Source organism: Pan paniscus, chromosome 3 (genome assembly GCF_029289425.2).
Source record: "Pan paniscus chromosome 3, NHGRI_mPanPan1-v2.0_pri, whole genome shotgun sequence".
In the NCBI taxonomy this organism is placed as follows: Eukaryota; Metazoa; Chordata; class Mammalia; order Primates; family Hominidae; genus Pan; species Pan paniscus.
Window position 1 is genome coordinate 100,153,871 of NC_073252.2, and position 16,821 is coordinate 100,170,691.

General features: G+C 34.8%; 1 protein-coding gene across 2 annotated transcripts in view; it reads left to right on the forward strand.

Annotated features, from left to right (window-relative positions):
• Positions 1 to 15,971, forward strand: part of BANK1 (B cell scaffold protein with ankyrin repeats 1) — a 293,848-nt gene extending 277,877 nt beyond the window's left edge. For both annotated transcript variants that reach the window (XM_003829949.5, XM_034958947.3), the window contains 5 exons: positions 1,770 to 1,833; positions 9,969 to 9,998; positions 11,039 to 11,094; positions 12,374 to 12,438; positions 12,695 to 15,971. In XM_003829949.5, coding sequence (XP_003829997.2) covers positions 1,770 to 1,833; positions 9,969 to 9,998; positions 11,039 to 11,094; positions 12,374 to 12,433 — 210 coding nt within the window. In that variant the 3' untranslated portion in view covers positions 12,434 to 12,438; positions 12,695 to 15,971. The remainder of the gene's footprint in view (positions 1 to 1,769; positions 1,834 to 9,968; positions 9,999 to 11,038; positions 11,095 to 12,373; positions 12,439 to 12,694) is intronic.
• Positions 15,972 to 16,821: the final 850 nt, after the last annotated feature.

The following is a 16,821-nucleotide window of genomic DNA, read 5'->3' on the forward strand; positions in this document are numbered from 1 at the left end:
CTTTCCCAGTACATCTGAGATCATGCCTTGTTAGAAACCACCTGTCTCTAAGGGCAGTTATGGTTGTGGGTTGGTGGCTGAACCTCATCCAGATTTTGTGACACTAAGCGAAGGCAGTTATGTTGCCAAATAAATGCTAAAGAATACTGATTGTAGAGTTCTGCAACTCTTCATTGTTCATGATCAGAATTACAACATTGCTTCTCAATCAAGTCAATGTCATCACCAATACACATGTGTTTAGGTGCAGACCTACAAATCACTTTCCTAGCAAGTTAGATTTTATAGATTTTGTTGAAGTAAGTCAATTGTATTTCATCCTCCTAAGACCCTTAAATAATAACGTTTTCCATTTAGAGTTATCCAACCTAAATATCATTTTGGAAATTATTTCACTAGTTGTTTCATTAAACCCTGGTTGTTTCTATTTTGTTTGTATATTTAAATTTAATCTTGTTTTAGGAAGAATTTAAGGTGCTTCATACTCACTATTAGGTGAGACTGATCTGACTCACCTAATAATAAGGTTATAATGGGATAATGAATATTGTTCATGCTTATTTTAAAAAATTATTTTTTAAATAAAGGCCAACAGATACTAAGATTACTTTCCATAAGCAACAAAGTTTAACGACTTCGTCTGAATTCTGTCAGAGGAATCAGTCAGTCCTTAACATAAGGGACTGGGCCAAAATCCAAACAACAAAAAGATGAATATTCCTCCTGTTTCCTCAACACACACACGTGCAAACAAATATGCATTCCTATGTACTTTTCAATATTTTTCTTGCAGCTTGGAAAAGTGTTTGTATCCTATGAATATAAATGAAGTTATCAGAGGTAACTGAAGTCATATTATTATTGATGAAGGAATTAATCTAGGAAACTAAGAAAAAAATGGCACAAACATGGAGTTAATAGGGGAAGCTGGTTTCCAGAATAACTAAGAATCATGTAGAATCCCTGGCGTTGAAGATGAAATGGTGGAGAAGGGAAAACCTTGCCCTTCACTCTCCTCACTCTTACTCACAGTCACAGAGTAAGAAGAAGAGTTTGGCACCACTGGTAGGAGAGATCTGTAAGGCAATGGAAACAATTAAATAGGAAAAGTGGTTTCTAGGTTTCCAGGAAAATCCTGAGGAAAGAGTGCTATTCTTAAGTTCTGTTCTAAAACAAGATTATTAAATGTTAGCTTGTTTTACATTTTGCTTAAAAAGATCATGTTCAATATTTGGAAATCAAAGAAAGATCACAGATGTGCTAAGAAGAGGAATCCTGTTATGTTCATCTGCTTTTAAGTCTCTGATTTTTAGAATTAGAACACTGGGAAGGAATGTGCCATACAGAGCCTGAGATGGGCTCAGGCAGCAGCAAACCATCACTATGTAGCCCTTCTGCTTTTGGACACCAAATAGCCAATACAGACCCCACAAGAACTGGGTTGGCGAAACAACTTCCCAAAGAATTGCACTCTAGGATCCAATCTTGACTCTACCACTTATAACTATGATTTGGGAAAGTTACTGTACCTCTCTGTACCTCAGTTTCCATATCTACAAAATGGAATGATGACATTTTACATCCTCTTCATTAAGCTGTGAGAATTAAGTAAGATAACGTGGAAAGTATCAAGATGGCAATTGAGACATCATAAGTAGCAAATTAATATCAAGTAGCAGGATTGGTATTGCTAATAGTAGTTGATGTTTTCATCTTGATCCATAAAAATTTGAAAATCATAACTATGTCCTGGTTGTTTCCACATTAAGGAGAAATTACGGCAACTACGAGACTGCATTATTGGGAAAAGGCCAGAAGAAGAAAATGTCTATAGTAAGTAAGATTCGCCTGCTATTCAAAAATAATAGAGTGATTACGTTGAAAATTCAGGGACTGTGGAGATGATTGGGCCTGAGTTCAAATCTAAACCTCAACAATTCCCAGCTGTCTAACCTGGAGAGGGTCTTAATCTCTGGTAGTCACATTCCTTGTCTGCAAAATATGCATCTATAATTATATATGCATCTGAGGGTGCTTGTGTAAGTTAACATATAAAATACTTATCATATTCTCTGGTTCATAATGAAAGTTCATAATGAACCAGAGAATATGATAAGTATTTTATATGTTATAAATATAATAAATGCTTGTTACTCTCTTTCTTTTGATGTCTATGTAAGTTGCAAATAGGACAACTCTGCTCAATTTTTTAATGATCCATTATATAAGAAATCAAGGCCAGGCGTGATGGCCCACACCTGTAATCCCAGCACTTTGGGAGGCCGAGGCGGATGGATCACTTGAGGATAGGCGTTCAAGACCAGCCTGCCAAATGGTGAAACCCCATCTCTACTAAAAATATAAAAATTAGCCGGCCATGATGGTGCATGCCTGTAATCCCAGCTACTTGGGATGCTGAGGCAGGAGAACCCCCCCGGAAGGCACAGAGATTGCAGTGAGCCAAGATCACAGCATTACACGCCAGCCTGGGTGACAGAGCAAGACTCCATCTCAAAAAAAAAAAAAGAAATGAAATGATTAAAGAGACATGCTTTTTAATAAGTTAAAATATTAATACAGTGAATTCTCACAATTGTCAACATGTGTATCATTTTAAAATTTCTAATAATTGAAAGTTGCTTTGGCAGTGGAGGTTAGGGGAGGGGATACTAAGCCAATCAAACATTATTAAGAAGGTAAAACTTTTGCTAAAATAAACAACACATTCCAAAATTAAAAATAAATTACGTTATCACTATCTGACCACTGTTTCCCCAAGACTCTCCCCCTGCACAGATAATTAAAAACTAGCAGCCACTAAAAGAGTGTGAAAGCTTCCATCTCTTCCATTTTCATTAATATTGCATAGCTTTTAGCTAGTCCTTCGTGTTGAAATTCATTTCTCTTCATATTATACAGTTATCTTTTTTTCTAGAGAGAATTCTTAAGCACTTTAAAATGTTTTCTAAAACACAAATATACTTTCTAAAATAATTAAGGTCATAAAGACAGGGCCATCTTACAGACACCTCCATTCTAATATGAGTAAGATTAAAATTTTAATGATTTATAAAATTACAAGTTATATAAATAATTTTACCAAGGAGCATTAAAAAGCTAACATTTATTATCACCTATACATTATTGTTTCTTACAATAACTCTATGAGGTGGGCAATATTTCCAATTTATAAATAAGGAAACTGAGGCCCTGAGAAACTGAAAAGTTAAAGGACACATATTAAGTGAGAAGCCATTCTGTTTAATTCAAAATCAATGCTCTTAATTATCAGTGCCTTAATTATGAATCAATTAGTTCTCCTTTCAGCCGCACTGGAATAAATAATACTACACAAATCTTTCTATTGCACAGGACACTATTACTAGGCAAATATATGAAGCAAGTGATATTAGGAGGCAGACAGTAGGTAGCCAAAGACTATGAATAATTCTAGAGACAAGCAGTACTCCTGAGGTGGGTCTCATTATGGCCCAGGTCTCTGCCAGAGGAATATTTCCTGACTACACTCTGAGCAAAACAAAGAAGTTCTGTTGAACTGAGAAGACAGAGATCTTAGTTCAGGGCAGCTGAAGCTGCTAGAATATGTGTGGTGGGTCTCTGAGAGCAGGTGGCTGTGTAGAGAGGTAGCCTAAGAGGTCCATGGGAAGGATTCCACAAGTCTGTGGCTGAGAGATGAGCTGTACATGTGTAAAGCAAAACAGTCAAAGCATGCAAGACAGCAACTTCTAGGGCATTGAAAGCAAAAGAGAGACACTAGAGGTTGAGCAGAGTTGAGGAAAAGCCAGCCTGGGAGTGTTTAAGTTCTGGCCCTGTCAAATTAGGGAGATCTTAACACCTCCATAAAATACCTGACATTCTGCTGTGACACCCAAAAAATGTAATGAGTAAGAACTATGATTTAGAGTAAGATCTACTCTAGACATGCCCTAACAAAATCTCAAACCAAGCCCCAACAAGATCTATCTGGGAGACAGAGTTTTTAGGCTGACTGAATCTACAAACTCAGGGCCTTAAGAAGAAAACACCCTGGGCTTTCTATCACAAAAAGCCCATGGTGAAAAAGAATAAAATTAAGTCTATACAAGTTCTTGACAGTAATTGAGCTGCCTACTAAAACGAGAACATACTGTCATCAGAATAATATTCTAGAATCCAGAATATACAACACATTATCTATAATGTCCAGTGTTCAATTAAAAAAAGAAGACATACAAAGATACAGGAAACTGTAATCTTAATGAAGAAAAAGAAACTATAGACGGAACCTGAGATGTTGGATGTTGTTGATCTTAGCAAACAGACTTTAAAGGACCTCTTATAAACACTGAATTAGTGAAAAATGTGGTTTAAAGGAGAGAATAAATAGGGAATCTCAGCAGAAAAAAAAATGAAACTATATAAAAGAACCAAGTAGAAAGTATAGAAAGTAAAAGTACAATAAAATAAATAAAAATTAATCAGATGAACTTATTATCAAATTGGAGATGACAAATTAAGAGTTAGTAAACAAAATTAAGACAGACCAATAGAAATTATCCAATTTGATTTTCAGAGCGATAAAAAGACTTTGAAAATGAACAGAGTCCCAGCGACATTTAGGACAATATAATGCATTCTAAAATGCATGTAATTAGAACCCAAAAGGAGAAAAGAGTGAAAAGAGCCAAAACATTTTTTAAAAAATGATGACCAAAAACTTGCCAAATTTAATGCAAATCACTTGCATATTGCTGAAAAAAAACTTTTAAAAACCAAAATTAGCATAACTGTTAAAAGAAGGACTTCTAGGCAATTTATTTTCAAGCTACTTTAAGCCAAGGTAAAAAGAAATTCTTGAAAGCAGCCAGAGAAAACACACGTTACATATAAAGAAAAAAAAAAATTCAATAATTTATTAGCAGAAACAATGGAGGATTAAAGACAATAAAATAACATCTTTTTTTTTTTTTTTTTTTTTCTCAAGACAGAGTCTGGCTCTGTCGCCCAGGCTGGAGTGCAGCGGCACGATCTCGGCCCACTGCAAGCTCCGCCTCCTGGGATCACGCCATTCTCCTGCCTCAGCCCCCCAAGTAGCTGGGACTACAGGCACCCGCCACTACACCCGGCTAATTTTTTCTATTTTTTAGTAGATACGGGGTTTCACCATGTTAGCCAGGATGGTCTCGATCCCCTGACCTCGTGATCCGCCCGCCTCGGCCTCCCAAAGTGCTGGGATTACAGGCGTGAGCCACTGCGACCAGCCAATAACATCTTTAAAGTCCTAAAAAATTTAGAATTCTAAATCCAGAGGAAATATACCTCAAAAACGTGATGAAATAAAGACATTTAAGATAAATGAAATGAGATAATTCATAGCAAAATTACAGTAGAATAAATGCTTTAAAATATCATACAAGGTGAAGGGATATTAACAAACTCAGATTCTCACTGAGGGAATCTGTGGGAAAAAGAATACTGAAATTATACAAAGCAGGTAGATATAAAATATTATGTTTTCCTTTTTCTCATAAATTACTTCAAAGACAATTGTTTAAAGCAAAAATAATAAAACTTAAGTTAGACGTTATATAATATGAAGAAGGAAATATGAAAGCAATCATGCAACGGACAGTGGAGGCAGATAAATAGAATTATATGTTTCCAAAATTGTTACGTGGTAAAGTGTAAAGATTCAGTTACAAAGTAGGAAGAGGAGAGGGTAAAGTAAGAAGTATGATGTGTCAACTATAAGGCATGAAGTACTAAGGGGTATACTACTGTCTCAAAATCTAAGTTAAAGATTCATGTTTTATTTTAAAAACAGAAAGAAATCAGTTAAAAAAATAGATAAAAAGAACTATACTTAGGAAACCTATAGAGGAAATAAAATAGATTATTAAAAAACTATTTGATCCACCAAAAATAAAGCAGGAAAGTAGAAAAAGAGGAACATAAAAAAATGGAAAAGTGAAGAACCAAGAACAAGATGGTAGTATTTAACTAAGCCATGTCATAATTATATTAAAGGTGACTGAATTAAATGCTTCTTTTAAAAAGCAGACATTTTCAGACTGGAAACAAAAGCAATATCCAACCTTATGCTGTCTAAAAGACATATATTTTAGATATAAAACACAGATAGATAGTTTGAAAGTAAAGTATGGTAAAAGGTTCCTATGACAATAGTAAACATAAGCATAAGAAAGCTGGCATGGCTATATCAATATAAGACAAGATAAATTTCAAAATAGAGAGTATTACAAAAGATAAGGATATTACGTACAGATAAAAAGGCAGTTCACTAGAAAGAGCGATTCTAAATATCTGCGTTATATAAAATAATTTTATATTATATATATGAATTTTACTAAAACTCCTGAAGCAAAATCTGACAGCATTCAGAGATGTTTTCACTTCTTTCTTACTAATTAATAGAATAAATAGACAAAAATCATTAAAGATACAGAAGACCTAAACAACACTATCAGCTAACTTGACCCAATTGACATTTACACACAAAAAATTTTTAAGTCACAATACATATTTATTAAAGGTATACATGGAGGTTCACCAACATGAAACATAGGCTAGATGATCAAAAAAGTTTCAGTAAATTTCTAAAGACTGAAATCTTCAGAGTATATTCTGTAAAAGATTTCAGTCTTTTAGAATCTTATATTCTCTTACCACAACAGAAGTAATTTAGAAATCAATTAAGAATTATATATCTAGAACATCTCCCAATATAAATAGGAATTAAACACAACATTCAAAATAACATGAGGGTCAAATAAGAAATCATAAGAAAGTATTTCAACCTGAATAATAATGAAAAAATATCAAAATTTGTGAAATGCAGGTGAAACAAGTATGTAGTTAACAGTTCTAACTAAAGGGAAATGTATTACTATAAATATTATACTAGAAAATAACAAAAAGCTTTAAGTCAATGATTTAAGTTTCCACTTTAGAAAAATAGAAAATGAAAAGCAAACCTTCAAAAAGAGGTAAGAGGAGAGAAATAATTAAGATCAGAAATCAGTAAAAAAGGAAAGAGATAAACAAGAAAATAAAATCAAAAGTAAGTTGTTTGAAAACATAAATAAATTTGATAAGCCCATGGGAAGAATGATCAAGGAAAAAAAAGACAACAAGATACCTAAATTAGGAATTAAATTGGGTTACTACAACAGATCCTACAGACATTAAAAACATACTAAGGGCCAGGCACAGTGGCTCTGGCCGGGTATGGTGGCTCACGCCTGTGATCCCAGCACTTTGGGAGGCTGAGGCAGGTGGATCACCTGAGGTCAAGAGGTCAAGACCAGCCTGGCCAACATGGTGAAACCCTGTCTCTTATAAAAATACAAAAAATTAGCGAGGCGTGGTGGCATGCACCTGTAATCCCAGCTATTCTGGAGGCTGAGGCTGGAGAATTGCTTGAACCTAGGAGGTGGAGGTTGCAGTGAGCCAAGATTTCTCCACTTCACTCCAGCCTGGGCAACACAGCAAGACTCCATCTCAAAAAAAAAAAAAGATACTAAGAAAATATGTAGTTAACTTTCTGCCAATACATTTAACAACTTAGACCAAAAAGGACAAATTACTTGAAAAACAAAACTTGCCAAAATTGACTCAAAAAATAAAATTCCACACTCCTCTGAGTATACCTCTTTGTACAATTCTCACTTTTAGAACTTTGTTAATATTTTACTTATTCAGTAAATGAGGACAAGGCAGATACAGGAGGCAAAATGGAATATAAGCAAAAAAATGTATTATGGATAATGAGAGCCAGGTTTTTTATTGTCTGAGAAATCAGTTATAATTAAGGAAAGAAGAAGGGCTAGAATGAATGTTATGGTATTGCACTGGAATTGGAAGTAAAAGTATAACAAATAATTACAGAGAGATAAATATGGAAATATAGTTGTATGTACAAGTATGTATATTTCTTTAACTCTTTCAGCTGAGAGGACCTAGAGGCAGTGACAGCCCAGCATCAAGGAGCACATCTAGTACCCACGTCTTAGTTTATGAAAGCAAATGGCCCAGAAGCATGTGAAAAGATGCTCAATATCATTAACCATTAGCAAAAGGCAAATTCAACTACACTGATATACCAATACATAAAAAGTATAATGAATTACCATTTCAGAAGACTGTTGGTTAGGATGTGGAACTGGATATGCATTGTATGCATTGCTTATGGGAATATAAAGTGGAGTGATAACTGTGGAGAAGTCAAATATGCACTTACCATATGACCTAGTCATTCCATTCCAGGTTTTTTTCCAAGACAAATAAATGCTTGTGTTCACACAAAGACTTGTTCACAAAAGTTCGTGGCAGTTTCATTCATAATATCCAAACTGGAAACAGTTAAACTGGGTTATTACAACAAATGCAAATGTCCAATGGAAGAATACATGCTTATACTGTAATATATTTATACTATGGAATACTATTTAGCAATAAAAAGGAATACTTACTATTATAACAACAATATAAATGAATCTCACAAACATTACACATACTGAGTGAAAGATAACAGATAAAAAGAATGGATCAGACACAAGGGAATCAGACACAAAGGAATACTACATGCTGTAGTATTCCATCTATCTGGAATTCTAGATAAAACTAATCTAGACAAAATTGTAGAAGTAGAAATTGTTAGGGGTGGCAAATATCCAGGTTACCAGCAGCAAATCCATACAGGCCTGCAGCAACCCCAATTCTTGTCTCCTCAGAAGAAAGAATTTGACAGAGGGGCATAAGGCAGCAAAAGAGACTGAGGCAAGTTTCAGAGCAGGAGTGGAAATTTATTAAAAAGCTTTAGAGCAGGAAGGAAAGAAAAGCATATTTGAAAGAGACCCAAGCAGGCACTGTGGAGGTCAAGCTCCCTGTTTAACCTTGATCCTAAGACTTTATATGCTGGCCAACTTCCAGCATCTTGCACCCCTTTCCCTTCATTCTTCCCTAAGGGTGAACTGCCCACATGCACAGTGTCCGCCTTACACTTGGGAAGTGAGCATGCGCAGTGTGTTCAGAAAGTTGTATGCATGCCCACATAAGGCTTTCTTTTCTTTTCCAGTGGAATGCCCCTGGAAGGTCATACTCCACCATTTTATCTCTTAATGTGCATGCTGGCGCTCACTCACCTAATTACTGAGAATTTATTGGAAGTTGATTACCAATTTCAAGTGTTTTTATCTGATTGGGAAATTGCCTCTGCCTGGCACCTGTGATCAATTATCACTTTAGTGAGGCAACTCTGGACCATCAGCAAATTCCCTCTCCCTGGCACAGGCTGCCAATTATCATTTTTAGAAAGGCAGTGTGATAACTGCTGAACCATCACCTAATGGTCGCCTGACATTCCTGGTGGGTGGTGTGGAGCCCTCTCCCGCCTCGCTCATGCCTGGCTAGCTACCTACCTGCAACAAAATCAGATTGGGGGTGCCATGAGTAATGTTTGAGTGAAGATTGACATAAGGGAGAATTAGGGAATATTCTATGGAGATAAAATGGTCTCTATCCTAATTAAGTTGGTGGGTACATAGCCATATGTATTTCTCAAAAATCATCAACCTCTTTCCTTATAAATAATTGAATTGTATGTAATTATTCCTGAATAAAGTTGATTTTTAAAAAGAATGAAGTAGCTCGAGCTAGCGGAATATCAAGGCAGGGCAGCAAGCTTGTGTTAATGTCAAACATATCTAAAATCATAATACCTTGAGACAAAGGTTGGGAGAGGAAAGGACAAAAGTAATAAAAGGCATGGTTTCACTCACAGTGGCTGGAGGTAGAGAAATTTGGGGTTGATATTTTTAGATCAGATTGTGAGATTTCATAGCAACCTCAAAGACAAGAAGTAGTCCAACAATTAAAAAAATAAGAGAGAGAATTTAAGATAAATATTGAACAAAACTCAGTAGAACATGCTTTTTTTTGTCTTCCAGATAAACTCACCATTGTGCACCATCCAGGTGGTAAGTGCTTGGTATTTATTGAAGGATCTAAGACTAAAACAAAGTACAGAGTAAATCAATTTCAATATTAATGTAAACCTAATGTGATTAAGCAAGTCAGTGTAAACATTCACATAGATTTTATATTTATATGCAAAACAACTTGACATCCAAAATAAACGTGAAGCGACTATAAAATAGAAACACTGAAGGCACCATAACGTAATAAAAGGACCGTGAGTTTGGAATTCTTGATTGATCCTGCTGTTCTCAACTTACTAATTGTGACCTGTGGCAAGTCACTTACGCTCTGTGGGCCTCGGTTTTCTCATATGCAAAATGTAGATAAGCATTGTACCATGGGGAATTGCTATAAAGACTGATAATGATATATGTAAATGGAAGCTCGTGCTTGATACTTGGGAGTTACTGATAAAGCAAATGAAATTTGAGAAACATTTGAGAGGGTAACTCATTTCCATGTGATGGGGGGATTGTGTGCTGATGGGATAGTAAGGAGGAGCTAGACGTCAGCTAGGGAGCTGTTGAATATTCTAGAAGCAACTCTCCATAGCCTGGACCAAACCACTGACTGTGAGAATGAAGAAGCCATAGAACTGAGCCCTGTGGCTGGGATGAGAAATGGAATGCCAGTGATAAAGGCAGGAGGAGCAGTAGTCTAGGAGAGCAGGGAGTAGAAGGCGCAGGTTTTTGTGGAAAAATGTGTTTTGTAATTGGCCAATCCTGGTGAATGTGGAAAAGAAAAGGAAGAAGGAGTAATCAAGTGGAGGTTGTTACTCAGAGGTGTTGGAAAGATTGTTTCTAAACTCAAGTGACTCCTGTAGGTCCTCAGTATCCTACCCAAGTCAATCCACATGGGCAGGAGAAATTAACAGCACATGCCAAGGGTGCCTTTTCGGTATCCCCCTTTTATCTTCCTAATAATTTTTCTTTTCACCTATATCTTACCTTTGTAGAAATCATTTTTAAGAAGTACTGAATAAATAAATCATCAAATTTGTGAATGAATAAAGAGGTAATAACTGAGTTTGTATTTCTAGGTAAGGAAACTGCCCACAATGAAAATATGTTTTATAATGTACACTTCAGCAATAAGGTAGGTTGTATTTATTTTGATTGCTATAAAATGCAAAGAAATAACTTCGTTAAAAAAGAACATGAGAGCCTTCTATCCTGTCTATGCTTTTAGACATTCTAACAGATATGAACAAAATAGGTTAGGTGTGCCTTTGTGTGCAAAATCTATAAGCATTTATTTAAGGAAATTATTTGGAAAAAAAACAAAGAGGGAACTCAAAGGAAAAAGCCACTGAGGCCAAAGTGTGGCTAAATTCAACATGTACAGATCAAAAAAATCTTAGAGGAATTATCAATACATGTGTTTTAACAATAGAAATATGATAAGTCTACTGTGTTTGAATCACAATATATACAGTCCTTAAACTCTAGGACATTAGTAGGGAAAGTATAGCCCCAAAATATTATTGATTTAAATATGCATTACTTCACATCATAGAGTTAACTGAAAATAAATTGCTAACGAGAAGCTAATGATAACACTAAGCAAAGACAACAGCAATGGAAAACCAAGACCAATCCAAGACAACACTGATAATGTCCTGACTACAATTTTTCTTCATAAAAATAATGTTATTCCAACTATCTGCATATATAATGTAACACACTTGCGCTGCTACCAAGAGTCATGTAGCAGCTGGATTTCTTGCTAAAATCCTGAATTAGAGTCTTTGCTAACTTCTTATAATGAACGAATTTTAATTTTCCAAAGTTTAATAACCCTTTAAGTTCCTTGTATATTTCAAATAAGTCATAAGTAATCATAAAAATCATTCACCCTTAAAAACGAATTGAAGCAGTTGCATTTTTTATTCTTCTGTAGCCCACCACCAAGCTGTGTGTATGTGCATATATGTATATATATACACTATATAATATATAGATATATATTATAGACTCATTAGACTCATTCAAATGTAGCAAAAGTGGGTGCATTATGGCCTTAGGGCTTATGAAAATATCAACCAAAGATTCTTCTATAAGAGCTGAAGGATTGCACAAACAGGGCATATATTTTGGAGAGGAGATTTTGAATAAGAGGAAAAGAATACAAATTCCCAATGCTTAAAATGTTCTGCAAAATGGAAAGAAAATTTGAATTCAAGGACTCGGATGCAGTTGAACTTTACAATGATTCTGTTTCCTTTTAAAATGGAAGATTGTCTTGCCAGTTTTCTCTGCAAAGATGTTTTTCCATGGCTGTGAAAGGCAACTATAACTTTGTCATATTTCTTTGTTCAACCTTAAAATAGGGACAAATCGAGAAATACTAGCTCTATATCTTTATTTTTTTTCAGCTTCCTGCTCGACCCCAAGTTGAAAAGGAATTTGGTTTCTGTTGCAAGAAAGATCATTAAAGGAGGTAAAATATTAGCTGTGTATATTTTTTAGAAAATCTAAAGCAGCCTTGTTAGGGACTTGAAGGTATCATTTGTCTAAAAAACAGAATTTTTTAAAGATTTCATTGTCTTCTCCTGAAAGGATTAACATGTATTTTTCAAGCTAAAGGTGATTGCTCTGTAGAAAGATTTATGTACAGGGGTGATTTAATGCCAATTAATCGATTTAAATTGATGAGCTATTATTCACTAATACATTTCCTATTTTCTCATTTCCAGGTTATTATAATGAAACTCACGAATCTACGGACATTTTGCTTTCAGGGTGAAGCAAGCTTGAATTTGGATTGCCTGCTCTCTTTAAAGCAAATTCATACTATGACAGCAGAAACAAACCTTCAGATTTCAGAATTTGTTATTGGCAAAATTTATTCTCATTATACCTGCTTCGTATGGGTATATTACTATTAAAACAGAATACCATAGAGTAATTGCATTATTTGAAAATTCTCTCATTTTACAATGCACTTCACCAATGAAACAGCTAATTTCCATTTTGAAAATTAAAAGAAAACAGCACAGAGAAGTTAAATGCGGTGTAGCAAAGTTATGGGGTCTGCTTGAGGGCACTAACCTCAACAGATTATTCCTCCTCTCCTTAGAATAACCATGAAAATACAAATTTACTTAGCACATGTTTGCTTTTTAAGTAGCTGTTTCATTTTCTGAATTTCTCACATTCAGAGTTCCAGTCATTATTGTTACATCATGTTTGCAGAAACCTTGTCTTATTTAGTGTCTATTTGCATATAACCCTGAAAACATTATTATTTGAAAACTTTTCTATATCTCAAATTAATATACATTTTCATAACCTACCTTTGTATTAAGACTTGCAATTTTATCAATCTCTTAGAAACAGTTTACTAGTTTAGAATAGAAAGCAATGTTATCATCATATAATTTTCATGTACAAATGCCACAAATAAATTGAATGTTTAAAGCTATGTCTGAGTTTTTAAAGTAAATTTATAAGAATTAGCCAATAAAATTGCTTCTCGGCCTTTTGGCTAAGATCAAGTGGAGTATTGGCCAATAAATTTTTCTGCTTACCGGTTTAAAGGGGGAAGGCTACCAAAAATTGTTTAAAATAAATAAACTTGATTAGTATTACTATATAGGGCTCATATAAACACAGTTTTTTTTCTAGCTTCTAAACAGTGACAAGAATATACATTTAAAGCCATGCTACAAAACACTTATCATGGGTTTCTTATAACTGTTAACATTCTCAAAATAAGCTCAAGTTTTAAAAAATAATACAGTAGCTTGATTAATCCCTAACAAAAAGTGCTTTTGATTATGATATTTGGAAATTCAGTCCACAGTTTTACATCCAACATTTCAAGAACTGACATGTCCTTTTACACACTAAGCCTCCATTTCTGTGGGTTGTCCCATCCAAAGATAAGAAAAAGAAATAAGACATTTCCTTGGAGATTTGGAGCATTTCTAAAAGAGCCATAGCCACTGCCAGAAAGGAAAGGCCCAAATGTAAAATCTTCTGAAGACTTTGAATTGAATTTTCAGAGTTCGTGTATCTTATCTTTTTCATCATCCCTTCTTCAAATTAAATATATTCCCAAGCCATTACTCCTAACTTAAGCCAAGCGCTATCCCCTTCCGTAGGTTATTAATTTACCAGCACTCTGAGTTCTAGAGAAGTTTGAACTGGTATTGAATGTTATCAAAAGAGTTTTATTTTGAATATTAACTTGCTTATTTTCTACCTAGTCAATTTTCTAGGATAACAAAGAGGAAGCATTTAAACTGGTAGATTCTTAAGTGAGATAATTATGCTGCTCTGGACATTTGGCAATATCTGGAGACATTTATTATTTTCATGACTGGGGAAGAGGTGCTCCTGGAATCTAGTATGTATAGACCAGGGATGCTGATGAACATCCTATAATATGCAAGACAAAGAATTATCCAGTCCGAACTGTCAAGAGTTTTGAGACTGGGAAACCTTGATTTACACTATAAAGTAAAATGGGACTCATACTTAAAGCTATGTTGTTAAAATAAAATCAGTTAACTTTATACAGAATTTTCTGAAGGTAGAAAGTGCTATAATAGGATAAGTGAATGTCATTATTTTGAAGTGCATATGGCTTAAGTTTAAATGGATCATTAAAAACAGTATTCAAAAAATGGATGAGTCTAATACATTTTCATAAATCAACATTAGAAGTATTCTGCCAATGGAACCTCTAATTTTTAGAAAATGAGACTATTCTCAGTATTTTCTAATGAGAATGACCTTGTAATCTGAGTCATTATATTCTATTTGTGCACTAAGTATTTGCTCATCTGAGTTCCTTCTTGTTTTCTCTAATGCTCAGGGTGTCTGATTTTAATAACTTGGACTTACCTGAATTTTCGCTTCATACTGCTTTTCTAAAGGATAAATATTTAGCGGAGAGCTCTGCATCATAAGCCTAATTTAGTGAATCCCAGCTGATTAGCACAGAGCTGATATGAGCCCCTATTCATAGCCCTCTCTGTAGCTATACCTGCCAGCTACACTTTTTGGCCTGCCTTATTTTGTGGAGTTCACCTTTAAAAGTAGGGCAACCACATAAAAGAACGCAAAGGGTAAGATTCTCAATACCTTAGACCTCAAATTTATAAATGATAGTGTATCATTTCCTCAATATTCTCATCTTCGCAATGCAGATGATAATGTTCCTTACATAATTTTGTGGGTATTTAGTGACATTATGTATTTAAATGAGCAGTTACTACATTCAAGAGCATGAACTTTGAAATAAGACCAAACTAGTTTGAATCTTGTCTCAGCTATGCACTAGCTGTGTGAACAAAGAGTTTTTCCATATCCTGAGCCCTATTTTATCTTTGGTAAAATGGGAGTAATAATACCAACATTAGCATAAATCGTTTGAGAATTAAAGGTAGGGAGGTCACTTAATTAATTTACCATCCAAGGAGGACACTTTGGATCATAAAAGGGAGTACTGTTAATGATTACAATGAAAAACCAGGCATAAACTGGAACTGCCTCAGGCATAAACAGAGATGTCTCATCACTCTACTGAAATGTGATGTAAGTTCTTAGAACACTTTGGCTCAGTGTAAATGGTCAAGGAAGATAGTTTGCAAAAAATAATCATCTTTGAAATGTTAGTACTGTGTGACATTTTAGGCTGGCTTTTTTTCTGAGTGGCTCTTATACACAGCCTTACAGCATTTAATTCAAATCTATACCATTACAAAAAAAATAATGATTACAAAATATTGAATGACCACCTGGATCACCAATAAACATCAGAAGCAGCAAGTAGAAAACTCCAGTACTGGTAAGGTACCCTAGCAATATCTCCCAAGTTGTTTTCCAAGGAATTAATGGGCATGGTGGGTGGCAGGTATTGCATTAAAATGGGATTCTGTGATCATGTGGGTTATTGCAGTACTAAGTATTTTACTTCATTATAAATAGCATATTATATGTGTATCAAAGTATTGAAAACTAATCCTGAAATAAAGAAACCCATTAAGTTTGAGAAACACTGGCTTACATTTTACATATATGTAAGTTGGCCTCATTTTCCATTGAGTGAGAAAAGAAAGACTGGCTGAGGAGTGACTGGAATGATGTGTTGAAATGGAGTGGGTTCAGTGGGAACCTGTGTCATGATCAACTAGTGATGTCTGCCATGGATAACAGTGTGGAGGGTGGGAGGAGTGGTGGCATGCATGACATTTATTTGGCATTCAAGATTTGCACCTGGTTAACATAAAGTGAAAGATTAAGTTCTGAATTTTGCAAATATTAAAGTTAAGTTCTCTCAGAATAAAATTAAGCTGATAGGTATCTTTTATCTTCAGACAAATGAATTAGTAAACATGTTCCTAGATAAAACACTATAATTTCTGCTATATGATCCTTTTTATTATGTCTTCAAGTCAATGTCAAGCTTGGTTCCACTCAGACTTGGTGTGAGACCATTAAGAAATGCTCTACATTGAAATGTAGAACACAATGTTCTTCAGTGTTCATCAAACACTGAAGCAATTTCCCACTCCATGGAATCTGGTGTCATAGTTGCTTTGTTCAGATTGCCTTTTTGCCCTGTATAGCAATAGGTGACCCTCAGAGAGAGGTATTCTCCATCGTCAAATCAACCAACAATTTCTGAAAGATTGTCTCTTTCATTTCTTAAGATGGAGATGGACATGTCATATGAAAGGTGATAAAGGTGCCTCAGTTTTGCCCCTAATGTTTTCTCTTGTCTTCGTTCAAGCAAAAGAAAGACAAGGGATTCAGGGAAGTGTGAACTGATGTCTTGGCATTCAGCCTGGCACTAAAATGAAAGCATCTGCTA